The sequence below is a fragment of the Salvia splendens genome, chromosome 19 (genome assembly GCF_004379255.2).
Source record: "Salvia splendens isolate huo1 chromosome 19, SspV2, whole genome shotgun sequence".
Taxonomy (NCBI): domain Eukaryota; kingdom Viridiplantae; phylum Streptophyta; class Magnoliopsida; order Lamiales; family Lamiaceae; genus Salvia; species Salvia splendens.
In genome coordinates this window covers 22,097,988-22,120,175 of record NC_056050.1, presented here as the reverse complement: position 1 = coordinate 22,120,175, position 22,188 = coordinate 22,097,988, and the positions used below count along the sequence as shown (strand labels likewise).

At 37.8% G+C, this 22,188-nt stretch overlaps 3 protein-coding genes and 1 pseudogene across 4 annotated transcripts; 2 read left to right on the top strand and 2 right to left on the bottom strand.

The window, feature by feature from the left end:
- Positions 1–1,412: 1,412 nt before the first annotated feature.
- LOC121778213 lies at positions 1,413–5,026 on the top strand (annotated as a pseudogene).
- Positions 5,027–5,165: 139 nt separating this feature from the next.
- On the bottom strand, positions 5,166–14,394 carry LOC121778212 (protein RRC1-like). 2 transcript variants are annotated; one of them, XM_042175523.1, is made up of 18 exons: positions 14,261–14,394; positions 13,637–13,703; positions 13,387–13,522; positions 13,190–13,262; positions 11,598–11,658; positions 11,366–11,524; positions 10,933–11,049; positions 10,641–10,806; positions 10,447–10,559; positions 10,231–10,302; positions 9,722–9,943; positions 8,971–9,029; positions 8,752–8,836; positions 8,524–8,661; positions 7,790–8,014; positions 6,918–7,705; positions 6,021–6,187; positions 5,166–5,765 (listed from the first exon to the last, which is right to left on the bottom strand). In XM_042175523.1, exons 2-18 carry the CDS (start codon positions 13,697–13,699, stop codon positions 5,458–5,460), a joined length of 2,952 nt encoding a protein of 983 aa, XP_042031457.1. In that variant the 5' UTR covers positions 13,700–13,703; positions 14,261–14,394; the 3' UTR covers positions 5,166–5,457. The 2 variants fall into 2 exon arrangements, with proteins under 2 accessions (XP_042031457.1, XP_042031458.1); XM_042175524.1 differs by having other exon boundaries at positions 11,366–11,515; positions 13,190–13,235.
- Positions 14,395–16,294: 1,900 nt separating this feature from the next.
- Positions 16,295–17,391, top strand: LOC121779166 (probable CCR4-associated factor 1 homolog 11). Its single transcript, XM_042176496.1, has 2 exons — positions 16,295–16,577; positions 16,934–17,391. Exons 1-2 carry the CDS (start codon positions 16,295–16,297, stop codon positions 17,389–17,391), a joined length of 741 nt encoding a protein of 246 aa, XP_042032430.1.
- Positions 17,392–18,363: 972 nt separating this feature from the next.
- Positions 18,364–20,654, bottom strand: LOC121780218 (plant-specific TFIIB-related protein PTF2-like). The gene is made up of 2 exons (XM_042177752.1): positions 20,522–20,654; positions 18,364–20,122 (listed from the first exon to the last, which is right to left on the bottom strand). The coding sequence occupies exon 2, from the start codon at positions 20,120–20,122 to the stop codon at positions 18,557–18,559; it is 1,566 nt and encodes a 521-aa protein (XP_042033686.1). The 5' UTR covers positions 20,522–20,654; the 3' UTR covers positions 18,364–18,556.
- Positions 20,655–22,188: the final 1,534 nt, after the last annotated feature.

The window sequence follows — 22,188 nt, the reverse complement described above, 5'->3', positions numbered from 1 at the left end:
GAGAGAATAGAGTAAGAGAAAGAAGAGAGAGTAAAGTAGAAGAAAGAGTAAAGTAGGTGAGATTAGATGTTTTATTTTTAGCCAAAAATAGAAATGACTCAAGTAACTTGGGACAAACTAAAAAAGAATATGACTCAAGTAACTTGGGACGAAGGGAGTATAAAATAAATATCAGGTATCATTTATTTGCGAAAGTGAAAGATCAGGTACCATTTATATAGTTCACTCTTTATTATAAACCAATATAAAAAAGTAGGTCACACATTCCACTAACTTTTCCAACCAACTTTTGTTTATATTTTTTAAAACTCGTGCCCATAATAAGAGTGTCAATTATTGTGGGACGGAGGGAGTACTACCTATGTTAGTGTGTCATCTTTATTTTCATTAAAGATTGATTAGAAATAATCTAAACTTAGAAAATTTTCTAATAAAAAGCACAAGTCTAAAATTAGAAAATTAGAATAAAGTACGAAAAAAATAGTAACCAGATTTTTGATAAGCTATCTCGGCACTTAAAATTAAATGGAATATCTTTCATTTTAATTTAACTCTAATCTGATTAATACTCTCTCCATGTATGAATTAAGTGTTTTAAGTTTTAATTTTATCCATCCATAATTAAGTGTTTTTTTTAAATATTATTACTATTTTTGATAATAAACTTATCTACTACCTTATCTCGTTCATATATTATTATAAAAGGATGTGATCAATTGCTAACTACAACTAATTTTAAACTATAAGATTTGTAGAGATCTAGTGGTTTATAACTTAGACATGTATAATTTTGTTTTATTAATATTTAAATTTAAAAAAATATGAAAACTATTAAAATTTGGGTTTTGGATCAAAATGTCAATATAGTGTATTGAACATTTCAATAAGATTCATTGAATATGTCAACACAATTTTATATTGACATTGTATAAGCATTACATTGACATATTATGATAGCTACGTTGACATTAAAGTGACTCTTGAAAAACACGAAAATTTAAGAATTTTTTTCAAATTTTGACATCGGAATATATGCAAGGGAGATCTCGTTAGAATCCTTATTAAATTATCTTTAATTTGATATAAGTTGTGTTAAAAAATAATTTAGATTGAGATAATTATAATGATAGTTATAACTAACTTTTTGACAAATGACATTAATATTCTTAATTGATATTTTTTATATACTATATTGATATTTATGGTTAAATGATCTTGTGCCTTGATTCATGACTTAATGCTTATTATTTAGTTGTAGTTAGCAATTTAATGATGAGTTAGCAATATAATATATTATTTATTATAAAACTAATATAACTTTCATTAATTATTTTGGTCCATTGTTTCATTTCATTTCTTAAAAATCGAGGAAGTCAATTTATGACTTTATGTCACTTGAATCTTTTGGAAAACTCTTGCCTGTGCCTTGGAACTTCGATCTTTCTTGCAATCTTATTTTGACAATTGGCATTATATTCTCACAAGAAAACGAAAAAACTCGGGCAAACTACCATGCCTATGTGAAGATCTGCACCGTTATTTGTGAAGTAAAAGCAGCAGTTGTGCTCTGCTCAAATGCATAGTCAATGAAGAAATCAACGGTTTCCGACAAGATTCACGATAGTTGATTCCTAGATTTTCCAACCAGAAACCTAAACCCCATTTGGGATTCCGATCCTCTCCGTTTCCTGCATCATTTCTATGTCAAATCAAGATCCAAGTTAACTTTTCCAAGCTCCCTCAACAAAATATTGTAAAAAAGATTAGATTTTTCCAGCCCCAGAAACATTTTTGTTCTAGATTTCGTGTAATGGGGGAGGAAGAGAGGCTCCCAGTTCACGGCGATGAAGCGCGGGAGCTTCCGCCGCCGCCGCAGGGGATAGAGATAAGGAGAATTTTGTACAGCCCTGTTGATTGGTTGAAGATGCTTGCTAGAGAATTGCATTGGAGCTTTGTGTTTGGAGTGGTGATTGTGTATGGCGTGAGTCAAGGCTTAGGTGGAGCTCTTGCGAGAGTTGGGACGCAGTTTTACATGAAGGATGTGCAGAAGGTGCAGCCATCTGAGGCGCAGGTTTACGCCGGCATCACTTCTCTTCCTTGGATTGTCAAGCCGCTCTGGTGTATCCTCACCGACGTCTTTCCGATTTCGGGGTATCAACGGAGACCTTATTTCGTTTTGGCTGGTAACTGTTGAGTTCTTGTTTAGTTGCATTGTTTGTGGTTGTGATTTTGGTGATTGTGGAGTTCTTGCTATTTCCTCTTTAAGATGCCTAGGTTGTTGGAACTTGGGTTCTGTTTAATGTGCAAGGCTGGTTTCCGTTGTTCATTTCGTCTGTGTTTGTTAGATGTTAGATGTTAGTGTGATAAGCCTTTTGATTTAGTTTCTTGAAGTAGGTTTGTGTTGATGCTATCCCTAGTTGTATGTTTGTGTGATCGTGTCATTGTCGATGCCCTTAAATTGGACGAATGATTGTGAGGAGTGATGAATTTTTGGTGCTAGAGCTATTGATTACACGTTTTACCAGCACCATGTAGTTGCTACCAGATAAAGAGTGAACTCGTGGGGTCAAGGTTTTCTGCGGAGATTGATTTAGTAATGCTCGTCTGAGAATTTGGAACACCAAGAGTTAGGTTGCAATGAGCCGTGAAATTTCAGCTATGTGAAAGGAGAGAATAAAGGAAGCTAGTTTAGGCTAACTGTCTCAGATCTCTGTTGTAGTGCTCTTCATATATTTCGCGTCTATATTGATATGGCTCTGAAACAAAAGATGAACCTTCTGGTGTTCACAAGTTATTTCATTGTTTACAAAGCTTAAATGGGATTCTAATTAGTGTGAATTTTTGTCAGAAATGGAGCATGTTTATTGAGCCAACCAGAAAATACTGTACTCTTCATGGATTATAAGAACTTAAAGAAATTATGTTTTTCTTGTTCTTTGACCTTTATTGCATTCTTTAGTTACATAATCGTCATTCAAAAACTTTAGAGGCATCCTCTCTCTCTGTACTCGAACATTTATTTCTCAAATATAGTTTGTAAGTAATGCGCGTGTATTTCATTATGCTGTCAAACTTTCCTTTTCCAGGCGCCATGGGAATTGTTTCCATGCTGTTCTTGTCACTGCACCCAGGACTACACAGTATTAGCATTGCTTTCATTGACAGCAGCAAGCGCCAGTGTTGCGATTGCGGATGTTACTGTCGATGCATCTGTGGCACTGAAAAGTGGCCTTCATCATTCCCTGGCAGCTGACATGCAAAGCTTATGCTCCTTGAGCTCCTCAATCGGGGCTCTCGTGGGATTTTCTCTGAGTGGTTTATTTGTTCACCTAATCAGTCCCCAGGTGAGCTTTCTCCGGTTTTATTGAAGAGATTTCAAGCTACTGAAAATCTGATTACTAAACTAAATCTTTCATGTTCTTTTTTAATTTAAGGGGGTATATGGCCTGTTAACTATACCAGCTGGGCTCGTCTTCGTAGTTGGTGTACTGCTCAAGGAACAACGCATATCCAGCTTTGCTAATGAACAGGTACTAATGCATAACTGGGGTGTATCATGATTCAAACTTGAACACTGCTTGATCTTCGGTTTCTGAAATCAGATAAGCCAGAACTTAGCCAATGCTGGCAAAGCTATGTGGAACACATTGAAATGTCCAGACGTGTGGAGGCCGTGTTTGTACATGTACTTGTCCTTTTCATTGGGCCTAAACGTCTCCGAGGGGATGTTCTACTGGGCAACAGATTAACCAGCTGGTCCTTTGTTCTCTAAGGTACATTTGAACTGATCTCATTAACAGCATATCCACATATAAAAGACATGCTTATTTTCTTATGAGAATACTCATATTAGGTCTGCAGATGATACAATGTGATACTAAACTTTGATGTTTACGCAGGAAATAATTGGTTACATCATGGCAATAGGCTCCGTGGGCTCTGATACGATCCCACATCGGTTTCACACGAAAGTGTGGAATAGCATATAATAGGGAGTCAACCATTTACCTTTGACCATGGTTTTGGGTTAAGTTACCTTTGCTGGCTCAGACGCCCTCGCATGGCTTGCACGGGCGGAGCAATATTTGAATAGCATATAATAGGGAGTCAACCCTTTACCTTTGACCATGGTTTTGGGTTAAGTTACCTTTGATGGCTCGGACGCCCTCGCATGGCTTGCACGGGCGGAGCAATATTTTTTTATCTCGGAAACCCCTTCCGAGGACCGGGTAGGCATCGCAATGGTGACTGTAGTTTAGTGGTACCGCACCAAATTGATAAGCATATAAGATAGGAAGCCCTAACTTAACCCAAAACCATGGTCAAAGGTAAAGGGTTGACTCCCTATTATATGCTATTCCACACTTTCGTGTGAAACCGATGTGGGATCGTATCAGGTTCGCTCCTCGGAGCTATACTATATCAACACGGCCTAAAAGACTATCCGATCCGGGATCTGCTCTTCTGGGTCCAAATTCTATCCTGCCTCTCCGGATGCTGGATCTGGCGCTAGTGTTGCGCTGGAACTTAAAGCTCAGTGTGTCAGACTTCGTCTTCGTAGTGGTTGATGCAAGTGTGAGCCAAATGATCGGACGCTTGAAATGGATGCCACTTCTTGTTCTGAGCTCCAAGTTGTGCCCACCTGGCATCGAGGGCACCTTCTTTGCCCTGCTCATGTGAATAGACAATGCCGGGCTCCTCACTTCCTCGTGGTTGGGGGGTATCCTGATCCACGTCTTGAACGTTACTTGAGCAGAGTTCGACAACATGTGGCTTGCCATTCTGATCAGGAACATGCTGAGGATCGCCCCACTCTTCCTGCTGTTCTTGGTTCCTAGATCAGATCCAAACTCCTCTATCCTTCCTGATGATGTTGTCAAGATGAAAGATGCTAATGAAGCTCGAGAAGAGTCTGAAAACGTCGAGCTCGTAGCACTTGTAGACCACACGGATGACAGTAGATAGGACCGCAGAAGATGCAGGTGTTCAAATACCTCAAGGCCTAACATCTCACCTGAGTTTAGTAAGGAAAATTACCCTTTTGTTAGGTCATTGTATTCTTTCTTCTTATATATTTTTTGGGACTTATCACTGAATTTTGTTGACATCAGTGTGATATATGTACGGCTGAATTTTTACTACATGGTTAGTTTAATAAATTTGCATTTGACCAAAAAAGTACTGTACCATTTACCAACGCAAAATGCCCCAAAAAAATTCAAATAATCCATAGATCCAACAGCAAAACTGCTAACCTGGTTATGCGATCAATAAAAACAATAAATGTCGTGCTTGAAATGAAAAGCACTTTGCTACGTGTTTGCAAGGAAGGTTTCAAAGCTGATCAAGCAAAAGTCTTTTAACTTTCATTTGACAATCTAAATATTAGTTCAAACTTCACCGTATTCGAGTATTCTTCCAAGTAATCTTCACATGATCTCTCATTTGTCAGCGACTTCATTTTACCCTCCTCCTTTCCCTATCTCTATCTCTCTCGCGGGTCCTTTCTCTATCGTGATCATCCCTCTCCCTGCTGCCACTCTTGTCATGGTCCCTATCCCGCTCCCTTCCTCTCTCACTATCCATCTCGTGTGGTCTGTCCCGTTCACGCCGTCTGTCCCGGTCTCTGTTCACATCATTCTCCCTATCTCTGTCTCGGATGGATGATTTCCATTGAGGGCTTCGGCTTCTGCTTTGGCTACGGCGACGCTTTTTTGATAGCTCACGTGAGTCATCTCGTGGCTCCTTCCTCTCAGACAATATCTCTGCAGTTTGACAGTGTTAAGTGGTCAGGTTCACATGAATGCTACGTCAAAGTTTGGGATTTCAGCAATAGATACATTGAAAGCTTTTGAGGAAGCAAAATATTCTAGAACTGTCAAGACAATGGCATCCTCACTCTAAAGCACATACACAATACATTTTACATGATTAATGATAGTGGCGGGAAATTTGAGGTTGGCTTGTTTAGCATTACAAAAATTATGAAGTGACAATCTCTTCTAAACATTAGTACTTACTTTTGCCTGACGCATGAGCATTTGAGTCGACTAGACCATATTCAGCCTGCAGCCGCCTCCTGCGCACAGCAACTTTTCTCTCGATTTCCTCAGGATTCTTTATCCCCTGTTCTTCAAGGGATTCACGGTATTCCATCAAAGCAACTTCAAGACGCCTCATTTTTTGTCTGCAACAGAATCATGTATCATGTAACATCATTCACATTAGACAAGGTGCTCAGAAATTGAACATAATAAAATCAAGTATGAACTTCTACACAGAACTCTTGATGTTCCAAAAAATAAAAGTACTATACTATACTTTATTAGTTTGAAACAATCAGAAACACGAGTTGAACTTGAATCATAACTCACACCTACCATCTACTCCCTCCGTCCCTCTGTAGTAGAGGCGTTTCTTTTCGGCACAGGATTTAAGAAAAGTTGTGTTAAGTGAGGTAACTAAATGAATAATAAAGTAGAAAAGGAAAAAGGTAGAGAGATGAAGAGAGAAGAAAAGTTGTTGCTTTTTGCCAAAAAAAGGAAACGACTCAGCTACAGTGGGACAACCCAAAAAGGAATACGACTCAGCTACAGAGGGTCGAGAGGGACGGAGGGAGTACATTTTAGTATTCTTCAAGTACAAGCATCATCAAGTCAAACCCAAAGCACATTCCAAATTAAAAAAAAAATCTACTCTAGCAAAGGGATAATATTGGTGAGGATAGATCACAGAAATTGGGGAAATTGGGAAGAATAAAGACCCCTGAACTCCCTTTCTCTAACGACGATTTAAGAGATTAAGACATATCATGTTAACTTCAGAAAAGAAATGATTGAATGCATAACTAATTGAGCTCCAAACCAAAAGGAATTATATATTTCGTAAAGTTAATTACAGAAAGAAGCGCATGGTACCTCTGCTCTTCATTCATCACACTATCTAGATGTGTTGAATTAGTGGCATCAGTAATAAGCTCAGGCTCCTCTGTTTTGTAGACAGTATCACCAGCATTCTCACTACCAGAAGATGAATAAGTCAACCCCAGGTCTCTAGTGCTTCTATCACGCTCCTCATCACTTTCCTCGTCCTCTTTAGCCCACTTAGAGGATGGGAGAATTGATTCATTTTTTCCTTCACTATTGTTAATGTCAGATTGCGGATTTGGGGAGGAAAGCATTGTTCCTCTCCCCATTGACTGCATATTATCATCCATATTACTACCCCTTACTGATATTTTCCCCAGATCCATTTCCGAGTTTAGTTCCTTCTGTCCACTTGGGTATCTTCCAGAGCTTGACTGGCTATGAGAAGACTTTAACTCATCATCTAATTCGTAGCCCCTTTGCTTTTCCGCCTCTTCCAGATAAAGCAGTCGAGCAACCATCATTTCTCTTCCACCAACCAGAGATAACCCATTGTGTCTGCAACGTCTTTCCAATTCGGTAAGGGGCAAACTCAACAACTCTCTCATGGCAGCTCCTTTACCAATTGCTAAAGCAGTATCTTGGTTGAACTTTTCCCCATCACCTGCTTCTGCAGAACCAACCTTCCTCTCTAGCTCAGGGGCATCACCACATATAGAATGGAACGGTATTACACCTGAGTTACTAGATCGAAGAAAGGTAGCTCGCAATCCATTGACATATGCATCCGAGAACAGAAACCAATCAGCCCATACTTGAAGAACTTTCAAAACACGCTCCTGAAAATGTCAGAAGAGAAACATCAATTTCTGACAAGGTGAGTCGCACAAAATTTTCAAGATATTGAACAAGGTAAGCATTACCTTAAGGGCTTCAGCTGTAATTCGTCCAGTTACACTACGATACAAGTCATTAAAGCTTTCCACAATGTCTGGTAAAGTTGCTTCAAATTTGGTGCGATAAGCAGATGCATTTTTCACAGGAGCGCTGCTATTGTGCAGGATGTCTGAGACTAGCATGAGTCTAGCAACTTTTGTGGGAATTGGAGTTTCTTTAAGAGTCAAAGACTCAGTTAATACTTCAACCACCTGAAAAGCAATAATGCACATATTTATATAGAGACATTAGTCAAGTTGGCAGGCAGAGTCCAACACCCCCACCCCCCACATACACATCCAACCGACCCCAGCTGACAAAAGTAGAACCGTATATACTGCTTCACTTCAGATATATTGCTCCAATGGATCATGACAATAGACCAAAGTTGATACAGGTTGCTTTCTCAAATATAATAGATTTAAAATGTAGCGGAAAGTTAATAACTGTGACAGTCAACTCAGGCAAAAACTAGACAATGAAGTGTGGCTTAGTTGATAAGACGCTTCCCCTCCATCCAATAGGTAATGGGGGCAAATGGGAACCATTATTGATCATCTTTAACTAAAAAAACTCATGCAGAAACTATTTTATCACCATTTAATACACTAGGCAACCTATCTTTGTACTGTGCTCATGACATGCATGAGTTGCACTTCCTAACATGACAATTTTTCAAGCCAAGTAAACTTATTCTATCAACATAAGCTTCAACAATCACCTCTCCTGCAGCATCAGCATTAACTAGAGAAAATCCCATGGCTTCTTTTATCTGGCTTCTCTCCAATGTCAATGCACGTAGCATGTCCTCAAATTCATCTCTTTGGGTATCTGTCAGTGTCCGTTCCATCTCCGCACGCTGTACAAAATCACAATATGGAGCATATAACATAATTCAATATAAATATGACCACCAGAAAACAGAATGAAAGGCTGGGGTAGTAAGTACTTTGCTTTTCCCAGCAGCATAAGTGTTCCCAGCTTCCTTTTCATGCTCCAGGCCTTTTGCTGATGGTAATGAAGGCGGTATCCATCTTTACATGAAAATAGCAGGGTGTGAAGAAAATTACATTGTCTAAACACAAAAGTTCAACAAAAAGGGCATTATACAAAATTTCAGTCACCAACCACTTTTCATGCATGAAAGCAATTAACAATTTCTATTTACCTTCCACTACCAGTTATCATGATAAAAGGTTCCGTTCGCCATCGCTGAAGTGTATCACCCTGCATTAAACAGATGCAATTTGATATCAATGCTGCTACTCCTTCCTAGATATGAAGGGATATGGGAATAACTGTTCTTCATAAATATTCAAATTGCAGGACAAAGAAAATAGAAACTATACCACAACTCCTTTATTACTTCAAATTTATATGAATGGATTACTTAGGTAAGTATATGACTCCCACACATGCTAACTGACAAAATATTGAACTTTTCCATAGGTAGGCCATGTACTTCCACTGAGCCAAATGCAATAATGAATTGTGTTACTGAATGAAAAAGAAGGCCATTGCGGGGAATCTATAATATGATCATTGAATTCTCTTCAAAGTTGGTTCTAACGGGGGCAGAGAATGCTTCTTGGGTAAGGCTCAAGACAAAGACTTTTTAATCGAGGCTTAGAATAAATCCATGGTGAGAAGAATGCAGCTATCTATCCTCCGAATCCATCAGCATTACTGGCTTTCTGTCTCCCAATTCTCATACCAGTTCAAAGAAAAGAATGAATAATGGCGATTCATCTTTCAGTAATCCATTTTTTCTTCGAACAGGCTGTGTCCTTGAGATGACAACTTATCATAATATTAGAAGACGAATGGGGAAGAGGAGTCAGGCCTCTTATGTCCAGATAACCACCAGATAAAAGGTGCTATATGATAATGCATCATCTTCATAATAATAGAAAGCTCACCTGAGCAAATGAATAAAGCCTCCACACATAGTAAGTATGTTCCTTTGAACCAAGCTCAAACAAAAAACTGAATAGAGGATTTCCACGGCCTCGCCCCATTATTGCTTGTTCAAAAGCACAGCCCCCATCCAGAACATAGAGAGCCATTGTATCAATAATATGTTGGAGATGATCATCGTCAGGAGGAACAACATTTATATCAGGTACATTTGGTGTAAGTACCTACACATCCAAGAAAGAAATTGTTCTCAAGTATTAGCCTACATCATATAGAGTGAATAAAGAAAATCAAAACTCCCATCTTGAGATGCAGAGAGCCTCGCTTTTCGTAACTGAACTGTCTATCCTCTCCTCTCATATTTGTGTTCAATAGAAGAGCCTAACTCAATTGCTTCACAATTCCCATAGGGAGGGGGAGGGGAGGGGGGGCCTTTGGCCCCTATAAACTGCCACCAACATGTGTTTACAATATAAACCAGAATGTGCACTCTAAACATGAGACTACCTACCAATTCTGAGTTCTGGCTTGGAACAGAAGTTACTGGAGGACCAGAAGGACCAGACAAAATGACAGTTGCCCCCTGGAAACAAGACAATAATGGATTATCATAAGATTAGAAGATAGATTAAAAAAAGTAGCATTAGCTCCCATATGAGTGGAAGAGCCTATACAGAGTCATTCGAAAAATATCAATCAGATAACAGATGAAGTGTAACACCCTCACCTCCTTGCTCCTGATGGCCATATGTCCAGGAGGTGGTGCAGGAAGTGCCTGTGATGGAAGAGATACAGATTTACCCCACCCAATTTTCAATTCATATTCATAGACCACCACCCCTGGATTAAAAGAAAAGGAGACGATCGGTACTCCATGCATTACATAATTTAGCCAGAGAGCATTCAGTTCAAAGTTCAAACCTTGCATCTCATCCTTCGCAGCTTGAGCCTCAGTTCTATTCATGAAAGCCACAAATCCACAATTCCTTTGCCGTCTCCGTTCCTCTTCTGTCCTTGGCCACATGATTTTTACACTAGCAATTGGACCAAATCTTCCAAAAGTACGCAAAAGGAAATTCTCATCAACCTAAATGGGAAGAAAGTAAACAGTAAATAAATTAGGTCAGATGATATTTTGAAGACAGTTCTTGAAGTGCAGAGAAACAAGGAAAGTAAACTTCCGAAAAAAGTGTGGGAAACAACATGTATCAACCTGAGGTGACAAGTTTCCCACATAAAGATTTGTAGTCTGTGGATCTCCATCATCAAATGATCCAGGTCTTCCCATTGGATCAAAATCATCTGGCAGTTCATCGAACCTGCTAGATAGCTGGCACAAAGAAATCCATGTAACTTAGAAGTATTTTAAGCTGGCTTAGACTAAGATGATGATATTAACTAAGATAAATTTGTGGAAGCCTCCCAAGACATGAGTTAATAAACAAAAAATACACTATCACCATAAAGAAGAGGAAGCCAACTTGGATGATTGCACCTGGTGACTACTAAAAATTTACAGGGTAATATAACTACCATTCGTAAATAGAAAATAAGCAATGTCAAGAAAGCAACAAATAAGGTTGCACGAGACTAGCAGTAGATTGTCATGCTTTGGTCAACATATTTGAGATTCATAAGACACTAACCACAGAATTGTCCCCATGACGTGTATCACGGCCATATTCACGATCTTGATTCCTTCTCTCCCTCAATTCTTGTTCATGCTTCAGTTCCTCCATAAAATGATCAATATTCCTCGACTTCCCTTTATCTCTCTCCTTTGGCTTGTCCTCTTTCTGGATGCTCTAAAAGAGCAAAGTGAAATGATTCAAACACAAGAAACTATAAAGGAGTGAAAAAAGAAAAAATGATGCTTACTTTCTTTTCATATTCTTTACCCTTTGTTGCCATTGGTGGCGGGATGAAAGATGGAACATACCTGCATAAAGTTTGACTATAATCTAATACCTACTCCGATGATAAGACAGCTTGAAGGCACAAAAAAGTAAAAACAGTACAGGTATAAATAAAGCATGCACAACTCAAGTGAGAAAAAGGCAACCAAAAACAACTCTGGAACATTTTCCAGGAAAGAAGAGGCCCGTCTTAGTTTTTCACAGAACTCAGCCCCTATGGCGCATAAATTCCAAACTAAACTGACCTTTATATATAACATCGACACCCATCCAAGTGACTCTATATCATGTGAACATTGTTCTTTCAGATTGGGTGGGTACTTTGACAACATCACATTCCATGTAAATTGTAAAATACACTCATTGAAATATTTTCTTTCACATTAATTACTATGTTCCTCCAATTTAACAATACATTATCCTTTATAGCCATACAGTTTAAATCAAAATCTTCATGATGCAACTGTAAGGATAGCTGAATGTAAGAATTAGGATATTCTATCTTGTAGATAGAAACCATTACATCCAACAGCTGCAGTTTATTACATCAAACCCCAAGAGTAAACTTTTTCAAGAAGCTAGGAAAACAAAAAAATTGATATTATAAATTCAATTATACAAATTATGCTGAGTTCTAGACTTATTCCAGAATTCAGAATCCAGAATATATGATTATTTGCATATAAAACCCACAAACTACATTATCTGCTGCCAAACTAAGTGTTAGATAAACCAAATAACTAGTTCTCCAGGTGAGAGGTATCCCTGAAGGCAAGGACACATGTTTATATAAAGCACGAATGATGAGTTCAAACCATATGTTGTGCTAGTGAGGTCGGACAACCTGGAAGGCGGTCTTCCCCCATTGGCAATCCTAATAGGTGAAAATTTTGAAGGATAATGATATTATACACATATGAGATCAGCTCAGTATAAACACACATGTAGTGGGAGTATTTCATAATTCATAGTTTCAAACCATACCATAGACTATATTTGCTGATTTTTGTACTTGTCAAATATTAGAGGCATCTGATGTAATTAAGTGATTTGTTTATATGCAATTCAACATAGGTAAGATTTGAAATGCATGCTCTTTAAAAATGCAGCTGAAAATTTCAATGACCGGATTCTACATTCTCAAACCATTTAACAAATACTATCAATGTGCAGAATGTGCATTCAAAAGAGATAAAAGTTCCAATTTAAAATTACTATATAGTCTATACATTAGTACCCACTACCCTGGAAAATTCCAGCATTTTTTGAAGTTTGAAGTTTGAACACGAGAAGCATCTTCTGCTAATATGATAAATGGACAAGAAATCCTCCACAATACAGAGAATTTTTCTAGTTGCATTGTACAAATCAAAATTGCAACCAAAGCTTAGAGCAAAAATATTAGCTCAGAGAATGGCATAGAATCAGTCAGTCAGTTCTCTACAAGTTGAAAACCCGAAATATCATAGACTGCATGTCACAAGTAGTTGTTGTACTCAAGTTCCTAACTGTAATAGCACTCTGCAACATAGTTAATCAAAAGCATTTGTTTACCTACTCCCTTTCTTTATACCAGAACCCTCATCTTTGGAATTTCCACCTGCCATCCGCGAATGATAGAAAAGGCCCATATTTTTATTAATGTGTCCATGTAAGAAAGAAGAAATCATTTATTTATCCACATTGCAAAATAGCAAACTAAACTTTACATTTTATGGACTTTGTAGACATGTTCTATAATTGCAACTAACCTACTGAATCATTCTTCAGCTTCTCATTTGGGTTGATAGTTCCACCTCTCACAAAAGCCTTTGACCCAGGCGTATTATCCGCTTGAAATGATTCTACAAATTCCTGATATAACCGTGCAGTTTCATCCTCTGCTCTCTGCAAATATCAACAGATAGGTGTGGATATAATAAGATTACCGAAGCTCAAAAAAAGGAAAAACTTAAATTATCTTCATTGCAATTGAAAGGAGTCAGTGAGCAAAGAAGATACCTTTTTCTTCGCCTCTTCCTCTTCTCTGTGCTTTTGAAATGGCGTCTTCTTCCGAGCACTCATTATCCTTAATGAGCAGTAATGGAGTATAATTACCTTACACGTGTTGTGAAAATATAAAAGGAACAAATACTGAGCCAAAAAACCATCCAGTAACCATAAAAACTGTTACAAAGGAAGGTAGACATATTGAGCCATAAAGAGTCGAGAAACACATTAAATAGTCCCATAAGTTCAATAATGCAAACAGGCTCCAGCAAGCACATAACAATAAGCCCTTACAAATAATAACCATCGATCCAAATAATCGTTAATAAATTCAGATAAATGCAGAAAATTAAATACAGCGTGGAGTGATTGAGCCGTATCCACAGTTGCCAATTTATCGTGACAATTCGATATTGGCGCTGCGTAGAGTGATATCGCAGCAGCAATCAGACACGATCGATGAATTAAAAATTAGGGATTTTTACATGTCATAGAAGCTAGTACAAGTTTGTTAATTGGTCCACCTTATTGAAAAACCATCATATCATAGAATTTTCGTTTAGCATTAGAGTAAACACAAAGCTTCTGAAAATTCCAAAAAAATTAGAAAGAGAGAGAGAGAGAGAGATAGCTTACTGGAGGTTAATGGATCTGTCTGATTAGAAATAATTTCTGATTAAGAAAGCTTCAAGAGTGTGCTGAAGAAGACGGACACAAGTGCAATTGAAGGGAGAGACGCTCTCTTGTTTTCCTATTTACCTACACTAACATGAGAACTACACTTTTGTTTTTCTGTATTTATATAATCTCTCTGTTTTTTATTAGTACAATTATTTTATGAAATTGTGTTTTTAATTATTTAAGGAGCACCTAATATTATGGAACTTTCAAAAAGTTAAGTTTTTTCCACGAACTTTAAAATTAGCAAATAATATCACGAACTTTATCCTGGGTTTGTTATTTTCCACCAATGACAAAATTCTGACAAATAATTTTATTTTACGAATTTTTTTTTGTATTTTCTCAACAACTTCGAGAGTTTCAAGTTTTTCAATCTTTGAAGATAGTTTTTCTTGAAGCACACTCTCCAAAATTGTTCTTCAATCTATTAATATAGCCGGAATTTTTCTATTAGTGGGAAATAACAAACTCGGGGTAAAGTTCGTAATATTATTTGTCAATTTCAAAGTTCGTGGGAAAAAACCAACTTTTTGAAAGTTTCATGATATTAGGTGTCAATATCCCATTATTTAATAGGCTCAACTTTTTCTTTTCACCATAAATTTATCATTATTTGTAAAATAAAAATAGAAAAATATAAAATCAAGAAAATACATAATTGAAATTCATGCCATGTTGGTTTCAGCTTACAGATTTGGATGCTTCCACATTATACTTTGGTGTCTATGATGGGGTTGGAGGTAAATTGGTGTGATTCTGTTAGAGAAAGTGACAAAATGTAATCAGATAAGTATCATTCTTACTTTTTGGGAAATATTAAGTGGACCAGCCAATTTACACTATCAGAAGATTTAAATGTGTATTCATGGTTTATCTGGTGTTTAACAAAACTTTATGCATTTGATATGCAGATGGACTATTTTGGTGAAGGAGACGAGAACCATAAATCATCTTCCATCACATGAGTTTCACGCTATGAAGAAGCAGAGTTTCGATTATGAGATCTTCCCACACCACACTTCTTCCTCTGGCTCAAATACCTTCTAGGAACTTTGCGGCCTTAATCTTTTCTCGCCTCTCAGCCGTAGCCAAGCCAAGCCAAGCCAAGCCAAGCACGCTCTATTGAAAGATGGCGGCCGAGCATCCAATCCCACATCCTTCTCCAATATATCTTCTTGCTCATCTCCGATTTCCCACTCCACCACCGTCAACATCAAACGTTCCTTTATGAATTTATGAGATCACTAATTACTTCTTCTTATTCTCTATACCTTTCAAATCCTGAATTATTTCCCACCATTTGTAATTTTGCGAAATTTGGGAGCGATTTTTAAACTCCACCAATTACGTTGTTTGTTTATGTTCACCCGTTTCATTCAAATACTCCCTCCGTCCCGTGCTACTCGCACGTTTGCTTTTCGGCTCGTCACAAAGTCCTTACACTATTTATAATTTAAGTTAGAATTAATGCATTTAATTAATATGTTAGTTTAAGTTAAGAGCTCTTTTAGTAAGTGATGTCTCATTACACCTAAAATTCTTTTTTGATTACACAAAAAAATCAATCCCAAATTTACGGCCTAAAATGAAAAGTGCGAGTAGCATGGGACGGAGGGAGTACATAATTTGACGTGCCATGTCAAATTTAATTTAAGAAAATCATAGCTACGCAAAATTTGCTACAAAGTATAGTAGTAGTATAACTTTGTGATATTAGCAACCAAGTTTTAAGTTCGTCAAAATATCAAATTTCACCCAAAAAATGTGGCTTTATAAACCGTTATCCATAATGTTTACCATATGAATTTATGACATTTATATCTAATTATCTATACATATCAATAAAAATAATAATAAATTACTACATTCCTTATAGAAACAGATGTCTTATATATAGACGTGCAGTTCAATTAATCGATCACAAAGTAAAAACATACTGTTAAGAGAGAAATCAGAATTATCGAAAGCAAAAGAGAGAAATTATTATTTATGGGTGTGGTAGTAAGAAAGGTTTGGCAGAGCAATCTGGATGCGGAATTTGGTTTGATGAAAGGGTGTTTGAAGCAATTCAGGTTGGCATTGATGGACAGCGAATTCCCGGGCACCATCTACAAGCCGGAGGGGAGCGTCTCGTCTCTCTCAGCCGCCAATCTTTATGCGTTGATGAAGAAAAACGTGGACGCTTTGAACATCATCCAACTCAGCCTCACCCTCTCCGACGCCCACGGCAACCTCCCCACTCTCGGCACACCGGCCACCTTCTACGTATGGGAGTTCTAATAGAAATCCATGGATTCCATCCTAAAACCAATGAGGAGGGACTCATGAGACTTATATACTAGTTTCAGGTTTCAGGACCAATGAGGAGGGGCTCATGAGACTTATATACTTGGGTCTGGGTCAGTTAAATTTGACTCATTTTTTCGATTTCGACCCAGATATACTGCTGGGTCAGTTAAATTTGCGATCGATTGGACCACTTGGTCATGATAGAAATCCATGGGTTCCATCCTAAAATCAATTGGTGATAGGAGGAGGGGCCCATGAGACTTATATACTAGTTTCAGTTTTCTCTTAACACCGATGTGAGACAGTTATATGTTATATTTTTAGTTTCAATTGCCAACAAGTTCAACTTCCGCGACTTCGACTCTGACTACGACCCCTACAATCCGGAGTCTATCGCGTTCCTCCGCGATCAGGGCATCAACTTCGCCGACCACAAGCGCAGGGGTATCAACTCCCGTTTCCTCAAATCCGGCCTTGGAACGGGCCGGGCCTGGGTCACTTTCCACGGGCTCTACGACTTCGGGTTCTTGATCAAGATTCTGACGAGGCACAACCATGTTCAAGAGCTATTTGGGGATCCAGGTCTACGATTTGAAGCCCATCACCCGCTCCTTTGCGCTTCACGGTGGGCTCGGAGTTTGAGTGTCGAGCGGGCTGGTGGGAAGAGCCATCACGCCGGCTCAGATAGTCTGCTCACTATGCAACTCTTCACTCGACTTCTCCTCAACTCCAACTACGCTTCCGCTTGTGCCATGCTTCGTCAATTCAACTCTCTCTTGTACGGACTCACTTGTTAAATACTACTTTTCATTTCAATGTAACTCGTGATTATAAATCACCTTTTCTTTTTACTACAAATTAATCAAAATTGATTATTGAATTGCTATACATATAGTGTCTGTTAAGTTTTAAAAACAAGAGCTAAATTCCAATCTCAACATTTGAAACGCCATAATTAGAATTAACCTTTAGGCATCATCTTTTAAACACCATGCAAGGTAATATCATAATTAGTACATATGTATTTAATTTGCATATGATATCAAGGAAGATGAAGAATCAAGAGAGAACGCACTACTCACTATAGTACTACTAGCCAAACATTAGACTGCTCATATACCATATGCTGCATAAGAGTATGAGTGTTTTATATATTATTCTATTTTCTTTCAAAGACTAATTTAATTATCTCTCTATATAATCCAAATACCTATTGATACTGACATGATTATTTTTAAAATTATTTTCGATCTTCATCTTCACAAAATTTTAACGTGTCTCCTATCACCATATGTGTGAATAGAAAGAAACAATCCATTGTACTACTAATACTATCATTTTAAGTTTTTAACTACTACTACTACTATAAATCATAATGTATCTACAGTATACATTATTTTTATGGTTAATTTGACTTGAAGGTTTTGGTTAGTAAAAATAAAAATAAATTTAAAGCAAAATCTATAATATTGATAAATTTCTGCCTTAAAATTTGTTAAATAATAAAATAAAGTTGATTTTAGTTGAACGTAAAATTTGTTAAATCTACAAATCTATTTCAGTTGAACCCATGGTGCATGATTGTGGCGAGCTGTGCCGCCATGACACCTTGGAAGTGCAAAAGTGAGGTGGATGATTCCTTGAGTGCCTTTAAATTCTCCAAACGAGCACCATAGTTCCACCCTCGTTCACCACACCGGTTGATAGAGTAAAGGCAAGAGGATAGAGAAAGAAACGAATAAAAGAAATAAACTAGATAGAAAAGAAAATAAGAGAAGAAATCCTCTACTAAGGCCCAACAGTATAACCCTCCTAAACCAATATCCAACAGACAATGCCCTTCCATTGAGGAGCTATTTATATGCAAAAAATTGGTGTTTCACAAAACTTTATGCATTTGTTATGCAGAATGGACTATTTTGGTTTAGGTGACGAGAACCATAAATCTTTACGGAGGCTTCATCATTCATTAACATGAGCAAACACGTGCAAGTCTAACAGAGCATTGTAATGTCCTTTTTCTATCTCCTCTTCCTTGACGTTATGAAGGAGCAGAGTTTCAATTATCAGATCTTCCCACTCAATCTCCACACCACATTTTCTTTTCCTTGTCTTTTTCCTCGCTTTCTCTGGCTCGAATACAGTAATAAGATCATTGCCCCCACCACTTTTAGGACGCATAATCCTCCATATGCGCAGCTTTGCAGCCTTGATCTTTTCTTGCCTCTCAGCCAAAGCCAAGCACGCTCTATTGAAAGATGGCGGCCGAACATCCAATCCCACATCCTTCTCCAATATATCCTTCAGAATCATTTTCTTGCTCATCTCCGATTTCCCACTCCACCACTCTGAATATCCGTGAAGATCAAACGTTCCTTTTTGCCTTTTCCTTGGATTCACTACATCAATGCCAGAAATCCCCTCCAAGTAATTTGAATAAATCAATGTCAAACACTCATGAGAAATTTGAAATTTATCAGGACAATCACTAGGCAAACAGTTCGGCTCAAAATATTTAGAGCTGCTGCTGCAATCTTCTTCCATATTGAAGGTATCATATCCATATCCAATGTCTTTACTCAAGCAGTCTCCCACAATCTCTTCCACATCACAGCTGAAACGTTGTTTTCCCCCTCGACTGAATGATTTCATCTCCATGTATTGCATCACAGATGGGGCGTTCCTCAAAATATTCTTCACCGTCACATCCTTCCCCCAAGGCAGCACCTGTGCGACCTCGACAAGCCTCTCTAGAAGCTCTTTGTACCTTAGCCTGCAGGTGCTTATTGTCACGTGCAACTCCATTGCCACATCTTCGATCTTCACACTATCTACTTGATTCAATTGTGCAACAAAAACCAAGACTGCAGCCACCACTGGCATTGGTCTCCTTCCCGTCGTAACAAACCACTTGATCAAACACTGCACCAAAAACACCCCTTGCTGCAGCATCCTCTTAACCAAATCCGCCGCCACATGAGTAAAACTAGGGATGCTCGTCATTGCTCGCTCAAAAGCATTCACAATATCAAACTCAGGCAACTTCAAATCAACAAATTCAACCACCCGGCCAATCATCCGCCCTAACTCATACACATCGCAACCAACTGTATCAGCCACTTCAACAATGGGCATCATCTTCTGATCCTTTCTCATCACAATATAAGAACATGCCCCAATCAGAACAGAAAACCAATCCCCTTGGCCGTATTCTCCATCAGTGACCTTCTCAATCAAAAGCCTAACCTCTTGCGATTTCTGGGCTGAAAAATCCAACTTGAACATAAAATCGTCAATCAAGTTTTGAGCATGATAGATTTTAGTTTCCTTGTAATCATGGACAGTGCCGGTGCCGGAGGTTCCAAGGCGAATGTAGGTGCCAGTAATGCCGGTAATGCCGCCAGTAGGTTCTTGAAAATTATCGAATTGTTGGATGATTCCGCACGACGTGCATACCATATTACCTGTTTCAACATCAGGGACTAGCGTCCTCTTCCTGCAGCGCTCGCAAGCGCGAGAACTTTCCATCTTTTCGTTGAAACAAGGAAACAATCAAAATCAGTGAGGTACAAGCGCTTACTGACTTTTTTTTAATGTTGGAAAGCATTACTGGAAGGCGTCATATAGAAACAACTCCGCAATGTGGAAATGTATTGATTATTTGGCATATTTCGCAGATAAATTATCGATTGATTTATCAATGACATCGATGAACTAATCACATAGACATCCAAATTGATTCTAGACTGCTTATATGATTACCATGTACTACTAATCACATACACATCCAAATTGCAACCTTTCCACCAAGGATGCAGATCAAAAAAAGATAATAATATCACGAAACATAAAATTTATACTTCAATTAAAACAATTACAGCCTAAGAGAAACGACTGCCGACTGAAATCAGCAGGCGGTGGCCTTACCGGTCAGAGGGTAGAGGAAGAAAGAGGGGATTTTGACTATTTGGCCGCCACTACTCTCTTCGCGCGGACACCAATTTTTCCGAGGCGGGCGAAATAGAAGAGATTAGGATTTTGGGGTTTAGTTTGTTTGTAGGGCTTGCTAATTCTGGTTTAAAATTAATATTCTCATTTATTCTTATAAGTAAATATTTTAATTAGCTTTTAGTAATTGATTATAGATAGACTTGAGTGGGCGAAATTATATTTAAGTCATTTGTTATTAAATATTTTTCAATTTTGGCAATTTGAGGTAATAGTTGCAATTTATGAAAACTATGTAAGTGTATATTATACGCTAATTTATTTCCTTCGAACAATTACTTTTTATGTTTCTCCAATGGTAATATTACTGGAAAACAAGTTATAGTAGTATTATGAATTGTATTTGGACTATCTCCAATAATTGACAAATTATTTATTGTTATTAATTTAAATATAGTATACTAGTTATACCAGTCAAATAACTAACTTTATTTTTATAGCAGAGAATTTATTAATATATATACATTTATCATAATTAATTGCTGAGTAAATCAACGAAGTTCAATTTATAGTTCATTATTATCGTGTAAACTTTCAAAATATAATTGTATGTTTATCCAAAAACTAATTTAAACAATTTTCCAATCTAATTTATTTCTAAAAAAATTGCAAGCTAATTCTAGTCCAATGAATCGAGACAAGTATGAAAAATGGTTTCAACTAGGATTGATAAAAAAAATGTTTAAATCTAGAATCGACACAAATAGTTCAAATGATTTTGTTGAGGGACTACTCCTACACATAATTTTCAAGTAGGTCCTGCCAGAAAGGATGTTTTGCTCCTCATACATCTATTCCATAATTTTCATTAATTCCCAGCATGTACAGAATAATGGATGTTCTGATTCTTCTTCCATGCATACCAACTCCAAATAAGAGCTACATGCATATTTATCCAACCTTACTCCAGCTATTGGAATTAAAAATACGTCTAAAACTGTCCAACGCATTCTCCGAGCACTAGCGTAGGGGAATCAACTCTCGATTCTTCGCTGCCTACTTCCAAAAACCAAGATTCTGACGAGGGAGGCGCTTCCCAACCATCATCTGGAGTTCATGGTGATGCTGCATCATTATTCGGGGATTCAGGTTTACGATCTGAAGCCCATCACCCGCTCCTTTGCACTTCACTGTGGCCTCGACAAGGTCTCTGAATTCAACTCCCATCTAATTATGTCCTTCAATAAAACCACATAACACTGTATAAATTACGTTAGAAATGAAATACATAAAACAGAAAACAGCATATACAATGAAGAAGTGATCTACCTCTGCTTTCTGCTCATTGCAATAGTGGTTGATCATTCAAGAGTCAAGGCAGATGTTTAGATATCCATAGTTGCTAGAAGCAAAAGGGATATGTCTTGAAGGGCACTAGACATGGTCTTTCAACTACTAGTTAATAAGTTCTCAGCAGCCTGCTCTAGACCTTGGAGCTTTCTTTCGACAAGGACATGGCTGTCTAAACATGTGGCAGAAGCTGTCCATTGGTTTTAACATATTCAAATAACTTCCTAGTTCCTACCAAGCTAGTGGTCTCAGCAAGCAGTGGAGAATTTGGTTTGCGAGCAACTAATATGATTCCC